This window comes from Bombus terrestris, chromosome 2 (genome assembly GCF_910591885.1).
Source record: "Bombus terrestris chromosome 2, iyBomTerr1.2, whole genome shotgun sequence".
Classification (NCBI taxonomy): Eukaryota; Metazoa; Arthropoda; class Insecta; order Hymenoptera; family Apidae; genus Bombus; species Bombus terrestris.
Window position 1 is genome coordinate 1,990,383 of NC_063270.1, and position 17,426 is coordinate 2,007,808.

Sequence of the window (17,426 nt, forward strand, 5' to 3'; positions counted from 1 at the left end):
TTATAAATTGGATTCAATAGCTTTTTAATATAATAAAAGTATAATATAATACAAATGTTTTTCTTATATTTTAGCATGAGAAAAAACGGCAATTGGAAACTCAGCGCGTTCATACATTCCAGCTTATGTTGGAGAAAGAACAAAGTTACGTTGATAAGCTTCGCAGCGAACTCGCGAAAGCTAGTACTGGTAGTAGTAATGTTAATGTTGTAGCACGACAAACAGAACTAGCGGGCGCCGAAAGGAGGGTACGCACTCTTCAGGACCAGTTGGCTGCTATTACAACCAATGAACAGGTATGGTTTTTTAATCTTATGGTATGCTTTAATAATACGTTCAAGTTACTTTGAAAATTTCTAATTATTGCATTAATATCCTGCATTAATTTTATACCAGTAAACTATAATTGTTCATTGTTCATACATATATTACATCATAAATATTATGTTATTATTCATAATCTTATTCATAAAGACGTGAATTCGTTTTAACGCTTACATTCATTAACATTTCTTATGTCCCTATATATTTTATTGTGTCTTGCTTTTATGTCAGTGTTTGACAGTTCCAGTTTATGTTATTCAGTGTATTAAATAGTTGCTCGGCATGATATTATTGAGATGTTTATTTTTATGAATGGAAAGCATAATGATGAGAGTATGAATACAAGTTTAATCATTGATTATTATAGTAGTTCGGTAATCTTTGATATATTTATTAATAGCTTACAGTATATTATGATAAACAACAAGAAATAACAAAGCCTACATTCTGCTTTTATACGTATACTTTTTGAGCTGTATAAATACAACTTTTATACAATGTGTGCTTGTATTACAATTGAAATTTTCAAATGCAGCCATATAGGGATGTATTTAAGCTTTTGCTAACTTTATCTAACCAGCTTTTGTTGTGTCTTACAGCTTTGCTCGTTGGTAACAAACACCTCGTGTTCCCCGGGTTATTATTCACCCTTAAGTAGTAGCAGTGGTGATGTACCACCGCCTCTACCATCTCGTAAATCCTTGTCCATGCAAAGCCTGTCTCCGCCACCATTGCCTCCCAGACCTCCGCCTACTACAAATACGCACCACGTAGCCCAGTTGGAGCTGGAGCGTCATCTGTTGACTCATTTAACGCCCTCAACCACCAGTCATGGCATACCTAACTCTGTAAGTAGTTTAATCGCTAAGTCATTAAATAAATAATTTATATCAATGTATGCATGGTAAAGAGAAGCACCACAGAATCACAATGTGAATACCTTTAACAGATATTTATATATTGGATAATTTATACTTTTATGTTTCAAAATATATTTTATAAATATCATTCCTATTAAATTTCATATCATTTAATACATCTATCACAATTATGTTAAATAATAATCAAGTACCTATGTTATAATAATACTTTGTTTTGCTTCTTTTGCAAATACCTTATGTGTAATTTCATCAAAAACTTATGACAAATATTACATTTCAGAAGCTGTGCTTGTTCATTGAAGTGTTGCTTGAGTAATATATTTTATTAAGTAATGTATTTTAAGTATGTTTGTGATATGTAATGAAATATACTTTATGTGACCTAAGAAAAATGTATGGTTATGCAGTATGTACCTTTAAACATTGTCTGTTAAGTATATGTTTTATTTCATTTACTGTGATTGCAGTGTTTAGCAATTCTTATGGTGTGTGGTATGAAATGCATATAGTACAATTTTATAGTATTTTTGCATAATGAATCACTCAATATTCTAGTTTATTCTTGTATTTAATTTACTGATATAATGTTCCGATTATCTATTATTTAATAAATAAGTATTTAATTTCTTATAGCTTTCACAGGGTGCAAACTTGGGTTCTTCAAATTCACTTAATAAACATCAACGAACGAAATCCAGTCCAGAACAATTGGGAACAACAAGTATTTCTCCATCAGAAGCTAGTAGACGTTTAATAGCATCAGAGTCAATGAATGATCTTTCTCCTCCAAGGCATGTAAGGCATAGTGACATTGATATAGATGAATTACCTCATATCACTCCTCCAGGAACTCCACCTCCACCATATCCAGTTGCTAGTCCAGGAAATGATACCTCCAGTTCTACTATTAATGATGTAAGTTTTTAATCAAAAAGCTGAGTTCCTTAAATAATCTGTGAAACTTACCCATGTATTTTTCCTTCTTTAGACAATATTAAATGAAGGTATTCCTGGATTGCCAATATTACAGCAGCCAATTATGTCAATGGAAGACGATGATATGAGTGATCAAGAAGTTGTGAGTTTTATAAATTTCATACATAGTTTTTTGTTTTTAATTTTAAATGAAATCATTCATATGGGTTGATAATTGCTATGTTAATTGTCGTTGTAGGGACAGTTAGAAGATCATGGACCATTCAAATCTTTGTCTCGATTATGGGGACATCATGCACACCTTGCTGTATTTATTAATTATGTTCTGTCAAATAGTGATCCCTCCAGTCTGGTAAGTATTACGCGATATATAGTGATAATGTCTTCGAATATTGAATTTTATTACTCAAAGTCATTTTAAATTATTCATATTATTTTAGTTGTTCTACTTAGTAACGGATCTGTACAAAGAAGGCAATGCAAAAGAAATGAGGAAGTGGGCATATGAAATTCATTCTAGTTTTTTAGTACCTGGTGCAGTAAGTAATTTGAAAAAGATATCTTTTTTCTCTCGAATATACAGGGACCGTATTTAATTCAAAACTGTTTTATATATAGCCTCTCCGTCTGCATAATGTAGACGAAAATGTAGCACATGAAATAGACGACGTTCTTTTAAAGGAATCTGATAAGGAAGAGATTCTACGAAAAGTATGTGTTATGCAAAAGTATATACTCATTGTTTGCTGGATATGATTATATAAAATATTGTATTCTTGGCAGATATTTTGGAAAGCTCGTACACGTGCAAAAGACGAGCTAAACGGGCAACTTGCAGACTTTCAACAAAAGAGAACTGCTGGATTAGGTACGTTATTTGGTCCAAGCGACGCTCAGTTGGATGAAAGTGCATCTGATAAGGCGCGAGAAACAAAAATCATAGAAACATACCTCTTACCCAAAATGGAGCCTTATTTGTAAGTTCATTAACAAAAAAAATATACATAGTTTTAATTCTTAACATATCATGACATATAGCGTTACATTATTATTTATATAATGTTTCAGAGAAGATATTGAAAAAGAACACGTAGATTTGCGACAATTCACAACAGCAGCTGGTTTGGCAACAATATTAACAAAAATTTTTCAAGTTCGATCAGTATCACTTGACCGAGTACCTACTTTTGTCGCAAAAGATAAGTCAAATCTCAAAGTCCGCCTGCTTACAGGAAAAACAAGAAAAATGACAATCAGAGGACATCATTTTGTAGCTCATCAATACTTTACTATTACTTACTGTAATCATTGTCAACTTATCATTGGTGGAATTGGACCTCAAGGATATTTATGTAGTGGTGTGTAAATTTATATAGATATTACTAAATTAAAAATTAGAAAATATAAATTTGAGATCACGTGTGAATATCGACACAATTAAAAATCGAAGCAACTTTTCCATTTTGTTACAGATTGTTCTCTAAGTGTTCATCGTCAATGTGTTCGAGTAGTAGAAGAAAATTGTCCTGGACCATTGGTTAGAAAGGAAAGAGGCAATGATCGTATAAGCAAATTGATGGAGCGTATCAGGCCTGAAAGGAAACCACCATCATCACACCATCATCATCCTCAAAATCACATGCTTCATGGTAAATGATTCGAATTTTACATTACACTCTATGACTTAGAAATATTTGTTGTACTGCTTCCCTTCTATGTATATCGTAAATAAAATGTACAAATGTGAATTCTGTAGGCTTCTTTGTCTTTTAATAGTTTATTTTTATAATATAGAATATTTTATTGTTACAGACAAGATTAAAAGGAGCGAAGAAGATACTGGTACATTGACTGATGGTGAAAATGGTAAGTTTGCTACTTGCATTAAACTATTAAATGAAATAATATTAGAAAAATATACTTTTAACTGCAGTAATAGTATAAAACAATGGAATTTGTAACTACATACACCGTTGCGTTAACGTTGTGATTTATTGTTTAATCATTTATTGTTTGTTGTCTACAAAGTTTTCGTAGCTATATTTTGTTCCAAACAAAGGAAATAAATTTTGATATTTTATATCTCCTGATATACAATAACATATTTATTGCTTTATTTTTAAATATATGATGATATACTAAAATTTTTTAGATCTCATGATAGTCAAATTTATTAATTCATAGAAAATCGACAATAAATCTTTTTTTTCATATTATATATAAAATAAGAATATGTCTATATTAATCAGTTAATTCGTTACATAGCGTGATAACTTGCCAAATGCTATTAATTTTAGTGTATTTCTCAGAACAAAATCTATATTTTGCACCGCACACAATGCACCATAAATAATTTTGTGCTGCCAAATACAAGTATACGTACTTTGTTCAGAGTGACAAAGTACAAATAAATTCAACTTTTCGTTAAACATACATTTTCCATGACGATAATATCTATATCAATTCACAATGTTTTGTTGTACATCATACTGTCGTTGCAACTTGCAATTACGTATGCTTGTTTAACTATGTAAGTGTGATGCCTATATATTTTTCTTCCTTTTTGTTAATGTTATCCGTTATCTCGTAGTTTACTGTCTTCATTTCGAATGAGGCGTTCCTTGACGAACGTAGGTCACACGTCAGCCATTGTTAGGATTGTTTGTCTCGTCGGGAGCACTTAACATTTATTGTAAATTAATGATAACTCTCATTCTATTTCATTAAAAAATAATTTAAAGCATATCGTCAATGGTGAACGAAGTGTAACGAAGTTAGTTGTGCAAAAATTCTCACTTGAAAAATTCGTTAAAAATTGTTTGTCACGACCCTCGATGGTTCTTTATCGACATCCTCTTCTCAGCCTTTTAAATTGATAGTGTGTTGGCTTGATAAAACGTTTTCGTGAATATATGCAAGTTTTGTAAAAATACATCGATTCGCTATAAAAATATCAAGGATTATTCCACGTTTCTAGTGACGATTTTATCGAAAGTAGTAATTATTTTACGTAATGTTATGCATATTAATAACAATATTTTCGTGTTCTTTAATATTTGTACAATCGTTTAAAACAAAAGATTAAAGAGAAGAGTGTCAATGTTGAAGTACATAATCGATATTTCATATGTTTGAGACGGAGTGTAGGTTTTTATCAAGTTTCGTTGTTACAATAATCGCGTTGTCCGATAAGGAAGTTTCGCAAAACGAATTGTGTTGGTTGTGCTCTGCGCTCTTTTCTACTGAATTTATAAAAGAAAAGAGGAAGGAAGGAAGGACAAAGGAGAGAGGAAACCGCGGAAAGAGGCCTAGAATCATAACCACATAGATTTGTATTTATATACAGGGTGTATAAACAATTTGCTGTTTGCTTAAAGATAATACGTATAACTATCTTACAAAAACTTTCTGTTGTAAGTTTTCTGAGTTGCATGCATAAATTAAACGAATTACACTTGTAACAGTTCAATTATCATTTTGTTAACACTTATTATTTTCTTACTGTTTATATTAATTTTCAAGAATTTTATAATATTTAGAGAACCTTGTACATGTTATCACAATCTATTCTCTGTTAAATACGAATCCGCAAATTTCTCAAAAGTATCCATTCATAAAACCAACGACTACGTATATAAAATTAACGAAAAAGGGTCTCAACAAGCCACAAAGAATTCCACAGCGATCACTTTTCTCATTAACGTTTCTACGCTCGTAACAAACAACGTAAACAAGTAAAACAAAGCTGGGGTCTGGCAAGTAGTATCTCTGGGCGCTGTAAGAGGTAACAGAAGAAAAGTTGAGCAAGAGAGAGTTACCCTTTAAGAGAGACTTTAAGTACATCAATATCTTGAACGCGAAGATCGTCCTTGATGTTCCCCGAGGGTTAGGTCGGAGGGATTTGAAAATCAGAATCACACGCACACCCTGTACATTCGTGAATACACTTACGCGCGAACGTAGTTGTAAAACGAGCGGGGGGGCGGCCTGGTGGGGTCTAACCGGAAACCAACGGCAGTCTCCGAGGAAAAGAAGCGAGAGCGGCTTCAAGGGAAATTAGTGTCAGCTCGGTTGTTGCCGCGAGAAGTAGAGAAACCACCCCGATTATTATTTTCTCGGTGGTGAAACATCGAGGTGTGCACATGGTCGAGGTGCAACAGTTGCGCGATCCCTTGCAGGGGGAACCGGACTGCAACCCTTACCCAACGACCACCAACCCCTCGCCCCTGATCGCTGGCTTTGCTAGCTTCAGGCTTTCCTCGGGAAGATGCAGGAACAGATTCAATCGGAAGCTGATGGGTGACGGTAAAGATGGCGTGAATATCTAATAATTCATTTGGATCGAAGAGCCTCCTCTAGGCGGCGTGTTTTATTGTATTTTTTCTTCTTTTTGATAATTACGTGATGCTAGTGACTAAACATTCTGGTTTTCATTATCGTCGTTTCGATATCATTATCGGAACGTTCATGAGGAAATACGAAGATTACTGAAACAGTAAAGTTTGTGCTGATATGTATTTTTACGCGAATACTATTGTTAAAGATTGTAGCGATAAATTAATTTAAGAAAAGAAAGTAATTATACCGATGTGAATAGAATTTATCAATATAGAAGTTCACTATTTAATATTTGATTATGAGAAGTTGTAGCTTGTAACTTTTTAGCGTATGTTGCGTTTCACATTATGATTCATAAACTATTGCAAGGAATCACAGTTCTCAGAATCAATTTTTGAAATAATTAATTAAATAATAACGTATCTACTAAACACGAATGGAGATTCTTCGAATTTCAAATGGATTCTATAATGAATGTTTGGATTCGCGAGAAACGTTAGAAAAATATATCAATCGGAATAGGTTCGATAGTGGTGCGCGAAAAAGTAAGCAAAGACAAAGTTGCAAAGAAAACGAAGCTGAAAACGATCAAGCAGAGAACCGTGGTGCCACACATGAGCAAAGGCTCATTTGCCGGTAAAGTTTGGGAGACTTTTGCCGCTGTGAGAAAGACACGCGAACCGAACAAAATTATAGAAACAGCTTTGATCGTTGGTTTGGATCGTCTAAATGTATCAACGTGTTGTGAAAACGTGAACGATAGTGTATTCTACGATGGGACTGATTCTTCGAGCAAGCCTGACGACACCGATTTGAAGGAAATTACTGGTGTAGAGGAAGAGACAGGTTTGTTTCAACAGTTCTCGTTTTGTCTTTCGCGTCTGCCAAATAAATGTATCGGATAAATGTGAAAAACGAAAAATCAGAAATCAACTGAGAAGATCAATATAAAATCGAAAATCAAATTTGAAGTATTTCTTCGAATCTTGTAACTACTTCTATATGATTTGCGATATTTTTGAAGGGATTTAATTTGTTTGGTTACTTATCGATCTTTGCAAATTTTCATAAAATTGGATACGTTCTAAAAGTTTTGATCTGTACGGCTAATGGTAAACTCTGATCGATCAAATTTTTATTAGTAACATTGAAAGTTGTGAACTTTCGGAAGGGAATGTTTCTCTGACGCGTAGGAACGTTTCGGTGGAGTCGTAGAAGTTAAAAACAGGAATTGCGAAGCTTTAACAAGCTACTCAGTAGAAATTCTTGCCGCGTGTTGCTCGTCAGATACGTTCATAAATTTTCACTGCGTCTATAAAACCAATATTGAAGATGATATGGGCGGCGATTTTGTCGTCATCTTTGGCTTTTCTCCGGCAGATATCTCATGAACGGGAACCTTGCGGCTATACAAATACTACGTGTCTAGACAAAATTAGACCAGAATGTACTGGAAATCGCACGCAGTCATGTAGACGGATTGTTTATTTTTTGCATCTATACATGCTTCTTCATGATTTCATTAAAGAAAAACATGGATTTCTTCCTCGTAAAGAAGCATTTCAACCTTTGAATTCATTAATATAAATTTCATCGTTCTGTATTGAGTATATACAAACATAATTACCATGATCATACTGTGATGCAAATTATAAGTATTCACGTAGTTAAGGATGAACTTTGGAATATTACAGAAAAGTATTTTAAGCTTATATGAAGATACGAGTGTTTTGGTCCTGTATTAAATACAATACATTGATAATTTTTATGATGAAATATCTAAAATAGTTCGAAGCAAATATCAAGGTGTAACCGTGACTTGTATATAAAATGCAGAGTACAGAACAGAGGTCATATATTTAAGTATTGGTTTTGCAAAATTGGTTAATTCTGTATGGTAAAGACATTTTCTTTCTTTTCCCTATCTCATGTTCAAATGGCAACATATGATATATTATTAATATAATAATTAAATAATTTGCATGCAAAAACAGATTTTAAAGATTTCTAAGGTATGAAAAATTGTTTCATTTGCCAATTTTCATTTCTGACTGAGTGACTTTATTTGAATGATGATTGTCATTTGCTGTAACTATGTGGCAAGTATGCGTTGGAACGAAAGGAAAGAAAATAAGATAGATCTTGTGCGGTACGAACGCAGACGGCAACGACAACAACGAAGAAGAAAACGAGAAGGAGGGGCCCACAAAACGATTTCCGGCCTCTGCGACACGCGCCTACATCGCCCTATCTAAAAATACTCGAGACTTAAGCTTTTCCTTCGTTGCATCCCCTCAGCATACCTACCCCTGCTGATCTATAACTATCTGTCTGCTTACGGGGTTCAAGAACACCAACTTTTTTACGATGCTATTTTTAGGCGGTACCGAGCCTTCATTGGATATTTATTTAGCCATTTAACTTTTTTCCAGTCAGCGAAATGCTGACAGCGGTGGTCTTTGATGATATTACGATTTCACTCGGATTATTTGACCTCCTTCCTCGATCTTCAAACTTCACAGGGTTAGCGATGCTTAATCATCATCCATTTGGTCTTTCAGATAATTTAGGAAAGGAATTGTAACAAACGTTAGTTAAATTCATATTGTTGGATGTTAATCTAGCGGGTGACAGCCTTCTAGACCTCACGGCTGTAACAAAATAATTTACTTATTATCGAATAATTGCTTAGCTTTCTTTGAACGGAACGAATGCGAAATTTTCTACGAAGAATTTTAAATCGGCGATCATAGACGAATATAATACTATACACTCGTGTATTCAATCAGCTTAAAAATATCTATTTAATGTAGCTGATTGTATGTTGTCTACAGTTAGAGAATTACGTTAGAATTACGTTCCTTTGATCGATTTACGATATTTTATTGACGTGATAAATCGATTTTGATTTGTGTATTTGCTTAGCTGGAGATTAAATGTAACCACCCTCTCCGCATACGCTCTCATGATCTGCTTTTACCCTGAACCGCATTCCTTACCTGATAAGCCTCCACATAAGACTGGATAGTTGGAGAAATGCCAGACATCATGGACCGTGTTAATTTGATGCTTGCTGGCATCAAATAGACGAGTTAAATCGAAATATTCGTTTCATTTCCATTAACGCTGCGATAGGAAGACTTTCGTATTATTATGTGGAATTTCTGGACAAAATTAGTCATATCTTTATATTAGACATACTCTAATTTGTGAAAAAAAAAAAAGAATTGAGGAACAGAGATCTTGTCTAATTATCATGATTGCCTCTAATCGATTCTTCAAGTAATATGCACGTTAAATTCAATTACGTTTCTTTTTTTTCTTTTTTAATTTATACTTAATACATCTATTACGATAGATTTGTGTGAATTTTACAAGTTGGAGAAATTTCTATAATAACAATGAGTATTTAGAGATCCGTTTGTATTTTTAAAACACTGTTTATAAATTTAATGCATTTTAAAAGAACAGTATATCCGAGAAAGAAAAGTAAGCGTACAGAAGTACAGTATCGAAAATCGATAGGTTCGCTTGTAACACACCTGCGATGGCCTTTTTTATGGTGCATTCATGCGAATCAAAATAATTTAACTATACTGTGTTACCGATTCTGTTACACTACGATTTCTTTATCCTGTTAAATTCTTTCATTCCTTAACAAAAACGGAAGATACAATAAACGCGTATTGAAAACTACAATCGATTCTTCTAACGCTATATTCGAATTATACTGAAAAGTCTAGAAGAGTCTTTGATATGCTATAAACATTATGTATAGGAAAAGTAATCTATATAATATAAAACAAAGTTGATCGAATATAAGTAAATTAAAATTGAAAATATATTTATCGGCGATTAGCCAAATTAGTGTATTAGACTAGTACAGATATTGAAATAATTAATGAATACGTTCGTTTATTTCATGTTTTTAGGAGAACATCGCGGGGGCGTCATAGCCGGAAACACGCGTAGTAGTAGCGAAAGAGGACGCATTTCCGCTTACAGCGGGGCCTCCGATCACGCCGATAGTATGGACAATCCTTCTTCGCGGGAAGATATTTCTGAAATGTATGCATTTCATACTTGCATGAGATCGCTAAAAAGAACATTTTCTTTGAATTGCTTCAACCCTGTTCTATTGATCCCTATAATAAAAAGACATGCGCAACTTATAGGAATTCTTGTAACAAATCCTTGCGTTTCTTTTATTCATATTTCGTCATAACAATTTTTTAAACCGTTCAACGATACAAGCGTATTATAGAAATTTGTTTTCGAATTGTTTTCATCCCGTAGTTATCCCATCAATCTCATAACTTTGTATTTATAAGATCCGCGTTATTTCTTCTAACATGTGATTTTCGAAGAGCTTTAATTTAGTATCATAGTTTTATCAATATGTTTTCATTTTATTCATCGCAGTCCTTCGGCTGATTTCTGTTATAGATATTAATTTACGCTTTATTAATTACGATTACTTAGGGTGCAGCAAAATATTTCCAGTAAGCCAAAGACGTCAAACATAAACAGGTCTGAAAGTTACAAGGAGCGGATACATCACAAGGTAAGAATTCCAACAACTTTTATTTCGAAATTTTTCTACCGTGTAACGTATAAACAGATGATTCGTCGAACGAATTAAAATTTCAAGACCGGAAATATCGCTTGAGTTTCGCTAAATTGATTTTTACGTAAACTTCGATGAGACGAGATTTCATTTCGAACGAATTAATTTAGTATTTATCGTTGGTATGTATGTCTGAGTATCATGTGACTGTTTTCGTTGTAGCGACAGTTACGAGAAAAGAGGAAGACCAGCGATCCAAATCTCTCCAAAACAAAGTGAGTAGACGATATATTTAATATACGCATGATAATTGATAATACGAGTGAAAACTCTAATTTCCTAACTATACAAATTTGAGTTTACTCGTAGAATTTCGATAGTTTATTAGATTTAATATTTCACAGATTTTCCATAAATTTTATTTTAACAAGATACTCACGCTCTTGTCGATGCGAAACAATAAACTATTTCTCAAATAGTTTCTACTGCTCCGTCAAACTGTCACTGCTGCTTTATTACGCAATTGTATAATTGCCAAAATAGAAACGTTACGAAGTTCGGCACTATTTCCAAACGAATTTGGATTTCACATTGATAGCTTGAGTTCCCCGATGTACATATCAGAAGCCTTTACTGAGAAATATGGGTCTACTCTATACGATTTCATTTTATTGAAACTGTTTATAAATTTATGAGGCAACAATATTAATTGATCGAATAACATATAAACAACTTCCATCATTTTACTTTGATTAATCTAATTTTTATATTCTTCCTACCTTCTCGTGCAATTGATCTCTGATAGCTGAAATATACAAGTTCGCTCAATTTCTTAGTGAAAACATAATAGCGATAAAATTGCATATATATAAAGATTGCATTGCTTGATGATATTCCTCGAGGCATCGTCATTTGTCGTCTTGTATTTCACGTGCTTACCTGGAGCCTAATAAATATAAGGTATAACTGTAAAATCTTAAAGTTGAGCAAGTAAGGAAACTACCCAAGAGGCAACGCATTTACGTTTCCCATATTTTATTCGAATATTTCATTGATAACATGTTGACCACAGACGGATAGAATAATCTATGCCAAAATAATCAATTTTAAATGTAAGGAGTAATGGGAAAGAACATCATAAAGATTTGTTTACCTCTATCTTACTATCTTTGAGTGTTTCATTTTTATGTAATATTATAACTGACTGACTTACCAAAACTAAAATCTACATGTTATTTGTCAGATATATTCCTTTACATCATCCCCTTCATATATTCATTACATAAAAAGCCATTCGATTATCTTATTTTAACAGTATAGTTTCGAAGACTATATTATATCCACAATTTCAACATATCCTAATTCATTAAATATCTAATAAAGTCCTTAACACCTCCCTTTATTTCCTGACTTTATGGACGAACAAAAGGAAAAGATGAATATGTCAGGAAATAAAGGGAGGTATTAGGGACTTTATTAGATATTTAATGAATTAGGATATGTTGAAATTGTGGATATAATATAGTCTTCGAAACTATACTTTATGGACGAACAAAAGGAAAAGATGAATATGTCAGACGCATGTTTGATCCGTAGTTCGAAGATCAGCTGGAAAGTCTATTCCCGGCTTTTCACTCGAGCCTGGAATTTTGCAGACACACCGTGTATAGATTTTTGGCAGAGTCCTCCGGTTCTTAACCGGCGACTTCTCGCTTCTTGACGCTCTAGATCCACGTCCACGTGCAAACAGCGCAGACTCGACTCGTTGCTCTTCCTCTGGCAAAGGTGTATATGCATGCCAGTCAGAAGACCTTCAGTCTGACGTTAAACGTTCAATTCCGCGGGTAGCTATTGCGTCGCTTCGACAGTACGAAACACCCACGCGTTCACCCGTTTCGTTTTCCCGAAACGCATCGAACATCGATTGTTGTTCCACGGTCTCGTTTCGCGATTTCCTTCTGTCTGTCGACTCGACTTCTACTTGATCGTCTCTGACGATCGCTCGTGTTGTCCGCGAACCGGGATTAATCTCATTGGGGTGTCTATCGATCGATTTGTTCTTCGTGTAAATTGATCGAACGATCGCATTTTTTGTGCCAGACAAATTTTTAACTTCGTACATTAGATTATATAATTGTTCGAGGCTGTGATGCATATTATGATCGATCCAGTTGGAATTTTAGCCGATAGTAGTTAAGCACCGACGGCTGAAATTGGACTTTTGGAGGGAACGAGAGTAGGTTTTCATTAATTTGAAAATAAACGGACGATGATTGTGAAACGTTGGCATTATTTAAATGTACAGTAATCAGAGTTAAAATGTTGTAGTGGACGAAGTTAGCTTTTATTTTACGTTTTTTAATGCTCGAATAAGATCAGGGGATCGGTCGATTTCATTTGACGATTAACTTTTGTTATAAATTACACTTTAAGTCGTTCAGATATTGCAAAATATTTTAGTAAAGAAGCTTTCTTAATTTTTTTGACAGATAATTTTAACGATATCATAAAAATGTCGAGTCTCTATTTGGTGACTTCAATGCTGTTTCTTCAGACAATTTATATTGAAATTTTTCACACAGAATTGTTATATAAAGATATCCTATAATATAGTAATATCGTACAAGTCTATACTTCTATTAGAATTTACGTCCTAATAAAATAAAAATTGAATTGAAAAATATAATTTGCTTCGAAGTTCAAATCCAAATTTGCTGTGAAATTGAAAGAACGGAGTAGAATAATTATAATTGTACAAAGCATTAGCGCCATGAGATAAAAGTATTTAAATTAGTAAAATTAAAGGAAGTGGAAATTATTCCTAAACTACGCATATGGATGTCACTCGTTTTAACCACACACAACATTGTCTCTTACACGCTACACACGGTGTTATAAATTGTTTAATCGTAAATTTCAGGAATTCTTTATTAAAACGTTTAAATTAAAAAGAAAATAGATATCTTGTTATAATAAGTAGAATATTATAATAGAATGCAAAAAAACAAACGAATCGATCGACCATACCGACATTTCACAATCATTTATAGTTCCAGTTACAATTTTTTTCCTTGTCCAAAATTTCCATGTTATTAGTACTTTATCGGACTCACCTATTTTATCCTATTAAAACTAACTAACTAACTCGTTTATTCAGAATCCAAACCTTTTCATTCTATTTTTTAGAAACATATCTGAACAGTTAAATTGTATTTAGCGAGTTGTTCATCTATTATCAGTCTACGAAGAACAATAGGTGCATACGAGCGATGCATTACAGTCATGTCATTACAGTCTCGCATTAGTGACGCTGCGTCAATGATAACGCACTTTGGAGTACTTACGATTAATTTAGTTACTTCATAGCATGAATAAAATTGAACATTTACATTAAAAGAATGATTCGTTGTTTGCTATTTACCTAATTGTTTAAAATTGCATTGAAAATTTTATCGAAGCTTACATTTCCTTTGTTACGAAACTAGATCCATCCTTTCATCAGTATTCATCTTTAGGAGCAAATTTCTTCGATAAACGATTCAAAGAATGTTCAATGCTTAAATTCTGCATACCGATAATGTCTGTAATTTTTTATTATTTTACAATTCTACAATTGTGACGTGCGTTACAGCAGTTTTAAATCTGCAGCATCGTTGTAATTTTTGTTAGTCATTTACAGCGGTATACATTCGTATCGCATTATTGGAAATGTAGGTCGAATCACATCAGCTTGACATGGTAGTGACATCGCATCCCTCGTGTGCAGTAATGCTCCAGAGCTTAAGTCGATGTCAATTCTCAATGAGGAAACGGAAGAATAATTATTGCTTCGCGTTTAAAATCCAATGAATCGGCGATTAATCTCGCAATGAATTGTACTCGCGGATTGTTAATGTTCTTGAGGATTTTACAATCGTTGGTGTATTTTTACTTCCTTCTTTCCCGTCTTTCTTTCTTTCTTCTTCCTTTTTTTTATTGTCTCCTTTCTCTTTCTTTTTCTTTGAAAAAAAAAGATTATTGACCTCACGGAACAACTGTAAAGTTCACTTTTACTTGATGAAGCATGAAACTACATTGCGGCTCTTTGAGTCCGTGCTTCGATAAATAAATAACCGGTGTCGGTATCTTCGTCATTGTCGTGCGTTTATTTTTGGAAAAACGTGAGCGATAATAATTTCGTGACATCATTAATAAAAATCAAGCCACGGCGCGCGCGTTTGTTGTCTCTAGTAAAAATACACGTGTAGCAAGGTTTGCGGCTAATGCGTTGGTGATTTAATGATTCGAGCATGAGAGACGTAAAACGCCTTGCAAGCACACGTCGGGAGTAGGAATGTTATAAATCCTCTCTCATGAGAGAGATGAAAGTCTCTTTATTTCTTTTCCCATAATTTTTAAAAGAGAGAGAGTGCTTGCAAAGAATTTCACTGTATCTCGACTTTATTTTCGTTTGGACGGCCGTCAGTGTTGCCTGTGTTTGAACGTCATTCAATAAATATCGGAACCTGGTTGGATTGTTGTGAGTATAGAAATTAATGCAAATATCTGGTGAATGAATAGGCATTAGTAAAAAATTGTTTATTATTCTTATTAGAGTTTTAAATGAAGGAAAAATGTTCGATCTGTTGGTAAAATAATATTTAAAGATAATTAGTAAAAGTAAGTATCGTTTAAATCCTGAATTAGAAATAGGCGTCCCCTTTATGACTATTCGATAGAACATGCAGACGAGCACGTTAGATCCTAATTTCAGCGACGTACATTATGGTTAATTACTCTTTTATAGCTTTCTCTTCCGCCAACAACGGTACGATACCTTTTGTTTTTTTTTTATCGTACCCTAGTCTTTCTCTTTGCTCGTCGACTTATTGAAACATTTGATTACGTCCATCAAGAGAAAAAAAAATGGAGAAAAAAAATTCTCAACGATTCAGTGCTTAGCTTAGTGATGCAAAGAATCGATTTGGGGGCAATTAGTTCATTGCAAATTATTAACTTTGTATGAACGCGTTTCGCATAATGGAGGGATAGGTTTCTGGGAATAACTGTCCGGCATATGGGTCACGTTCATCACAATTAAAATCAATAGACAACAATTAGAAAATGTTCATGGCATTGACAAATTTCCTTATCTCTCTCAGAATCATTCTTCTTCTCTCTTTTAAAACAATCATGGGCTTGAATTAAATACAAAACGTTATAATGTCAATGATATTTCCTGAAACTTCTAATATAATTTTATATCTTTTTTATCATTTTTAATTCAAGTAAATAAATAGAAGAAGAAACGAAAAGCTTAATGCTTCCAAAGAGTTATAGATAAATGCAATGCAATAGAGAATTTATTTCCTCTATCTCACGTATACATCTTTAGTCGTTAATATCTCATGGCTATTAGTACGATTCGCATGAATTAGCCGGCTAATGCATCTGGTTTTAAAAAGATCGATGCGCATAAATGGGGAGGAAAAAGAAAGCGATCCGTTTTGTATCGATCTGGCCGTAATACGTGTACACGGTTGTAAACGAGAACCAAAACGATATCAGGCTACGGATAGATGTCTTGTCCTTTATTTTTGAGGCAATCGATACTTTCGAATCAATACATCGGCCGTACGCTTAGCTTCTTTTGCAGCCTCTTTATCGTTGGCCCATTCTGCACACGCGTCAATTTTTTCGTAATCGAAATCGCCACCAATAATTCATCATTATTGGATGTCTCGATTAAATTTTGAGACTATGCCAGGTATACCAATTAATTGGTATCTTCAAATTGAAGGAAACTATTCGAATTGTCGATAAACATCGATCGATGATTTCGTCCAGTAAAAAATTATATATTTTAATTCCTAGGTAAGAAATCATTAATTCGGTAAAATTTGTCGAGTCGATAAAAAAGCTCGATTTCTTGCGCGTGATTGCAAAAGATTTCATAACAAATTTCAAACGTTTGTTAAAGGAGGCATCAACGCTAAACAAAGAACTATATACGTTAATTTTGTACACTTCGGAAGAATAGTCGTACCATTGATGAGTACGTACAACTGTATGCATAAGGTAGTGTATCAGCCACAAGTCGATGTCGTTTCTATATATACGGGGTTGATTAAAGTGACGAAGGAGCGGCTTCGATAAGCCCTAGCTTGATCGATGTCGATTAAGTTCTCGTTTTTACTTGATACATCTTATCAACCTCGCTATTCGATTATTTCAAATAAATAAAAAACCTCTCAAAATCCGGTGAAAATCGTTCAGTCAATTCATCATCAATCAATTATTTAGCGACTGAGATCTGAATTGTTTTATTTTTAAAATATGAAAATAATTATCTTTCCTGATGAAATTTATATTTTCGTATATCGATCGTGACTAAATATGTA

The 17,426-nt window shown here is 33.6% G+C and overlaps 2 protein-coding genes and 1 long non-coding RNA gene across 7 annotated transcripts in view; all 3 read left to right on the forward strand.

Annotated features, from left to right (window-relative positions):
- The window catches only part of LOC100644321 (rho guanine nucleotide exchange factor 11), a 36,350-nt gene that overhangs the window by 11,013 nt on the left and 7,911 nt on the right, over positions 1–17,426 (forward strand). For 4 of the 5 annotated variants that reach the window (XR_007225715.1, XM_003393536.4, XM_012314929.3 and 1 more), the window contains 14 exons: positions 75–296; positions 924–1,172; positions 1,839–2,120; positions 2,194–2,283; positions 2,380–2,493; positions 2,582–2,680; positions 2,760–2,852; positions 2,925–3,118; positions 3,210–3,499; positions 3,614–3,790; positions 3,954–4,007; positions 10,412–10,547; positions 10,962–11,043; positions 11,269–11,321. Coding sequence is in view for 4 of the 5 variants with exons in the window: in XM_003393536.4 (XP_003393584.1) it covers positions 75–296; positions 924–1,172; positions 1,839–2,120; positions 2,194–2,283; positions 2,380–2,493; positions 2,582–2,680; positions 2,760–2,852; positions 2,925–3,118; positions 3,210–3,499; positions 3,614–3,790; positions 3,954–4,007; positions 10,412–10,547; positions 10,962–11,043; positions 11,269–11,321 (2,135 nt within the window). In the remaining variant the exon portion in view is untranslated. The remainder of the gene's footprint in view (positions 1–74; positions 297–923; positions 1,173–1,838; positions 2,121–2,193; positions 2,284–2,379; positions 2,494–2,581; positions 2,681–2,759; positions 2,853–2,924; positions 3,119–3,209; positions 3,500–3,613; positions 3,791–3,953; positions 4,008–10,411; positions 10,548–10,961; positions 11,044–11,268; positions 11,322–17,426) is intronic. The other variant, XM_012314944.3, reaches the window with a different exon arrangement.
- LOC125385965 lies at positions 6,149–8,507 on the forward strand. Its single transcript, XM_048410215.1, has 2 exons — positions 6,149–6,446; positions 7,002–8,507. Exons 1-2 carry the CDS (start codon positions 6,284–6,286, stop codon positions 7,382–7,384), a joined length of 546 nt encoding a protein of 181 aa, XP_048266172.1. The 5' UTR covers positions 6,149–6,283; the 3' UTR covers positions 7,385–8,507.
- On the forward strand, positions 12,573–16,999 carry LOC125385966. The gene is made up of 3 exons (XR_007225766.1): positions 12,573–13,282; positions 15,060–15,565; positions 16,682–16,999. It is a non-coding gene; the product is annotated as an uncharacterized LOC125385966 (long non-coding RNA).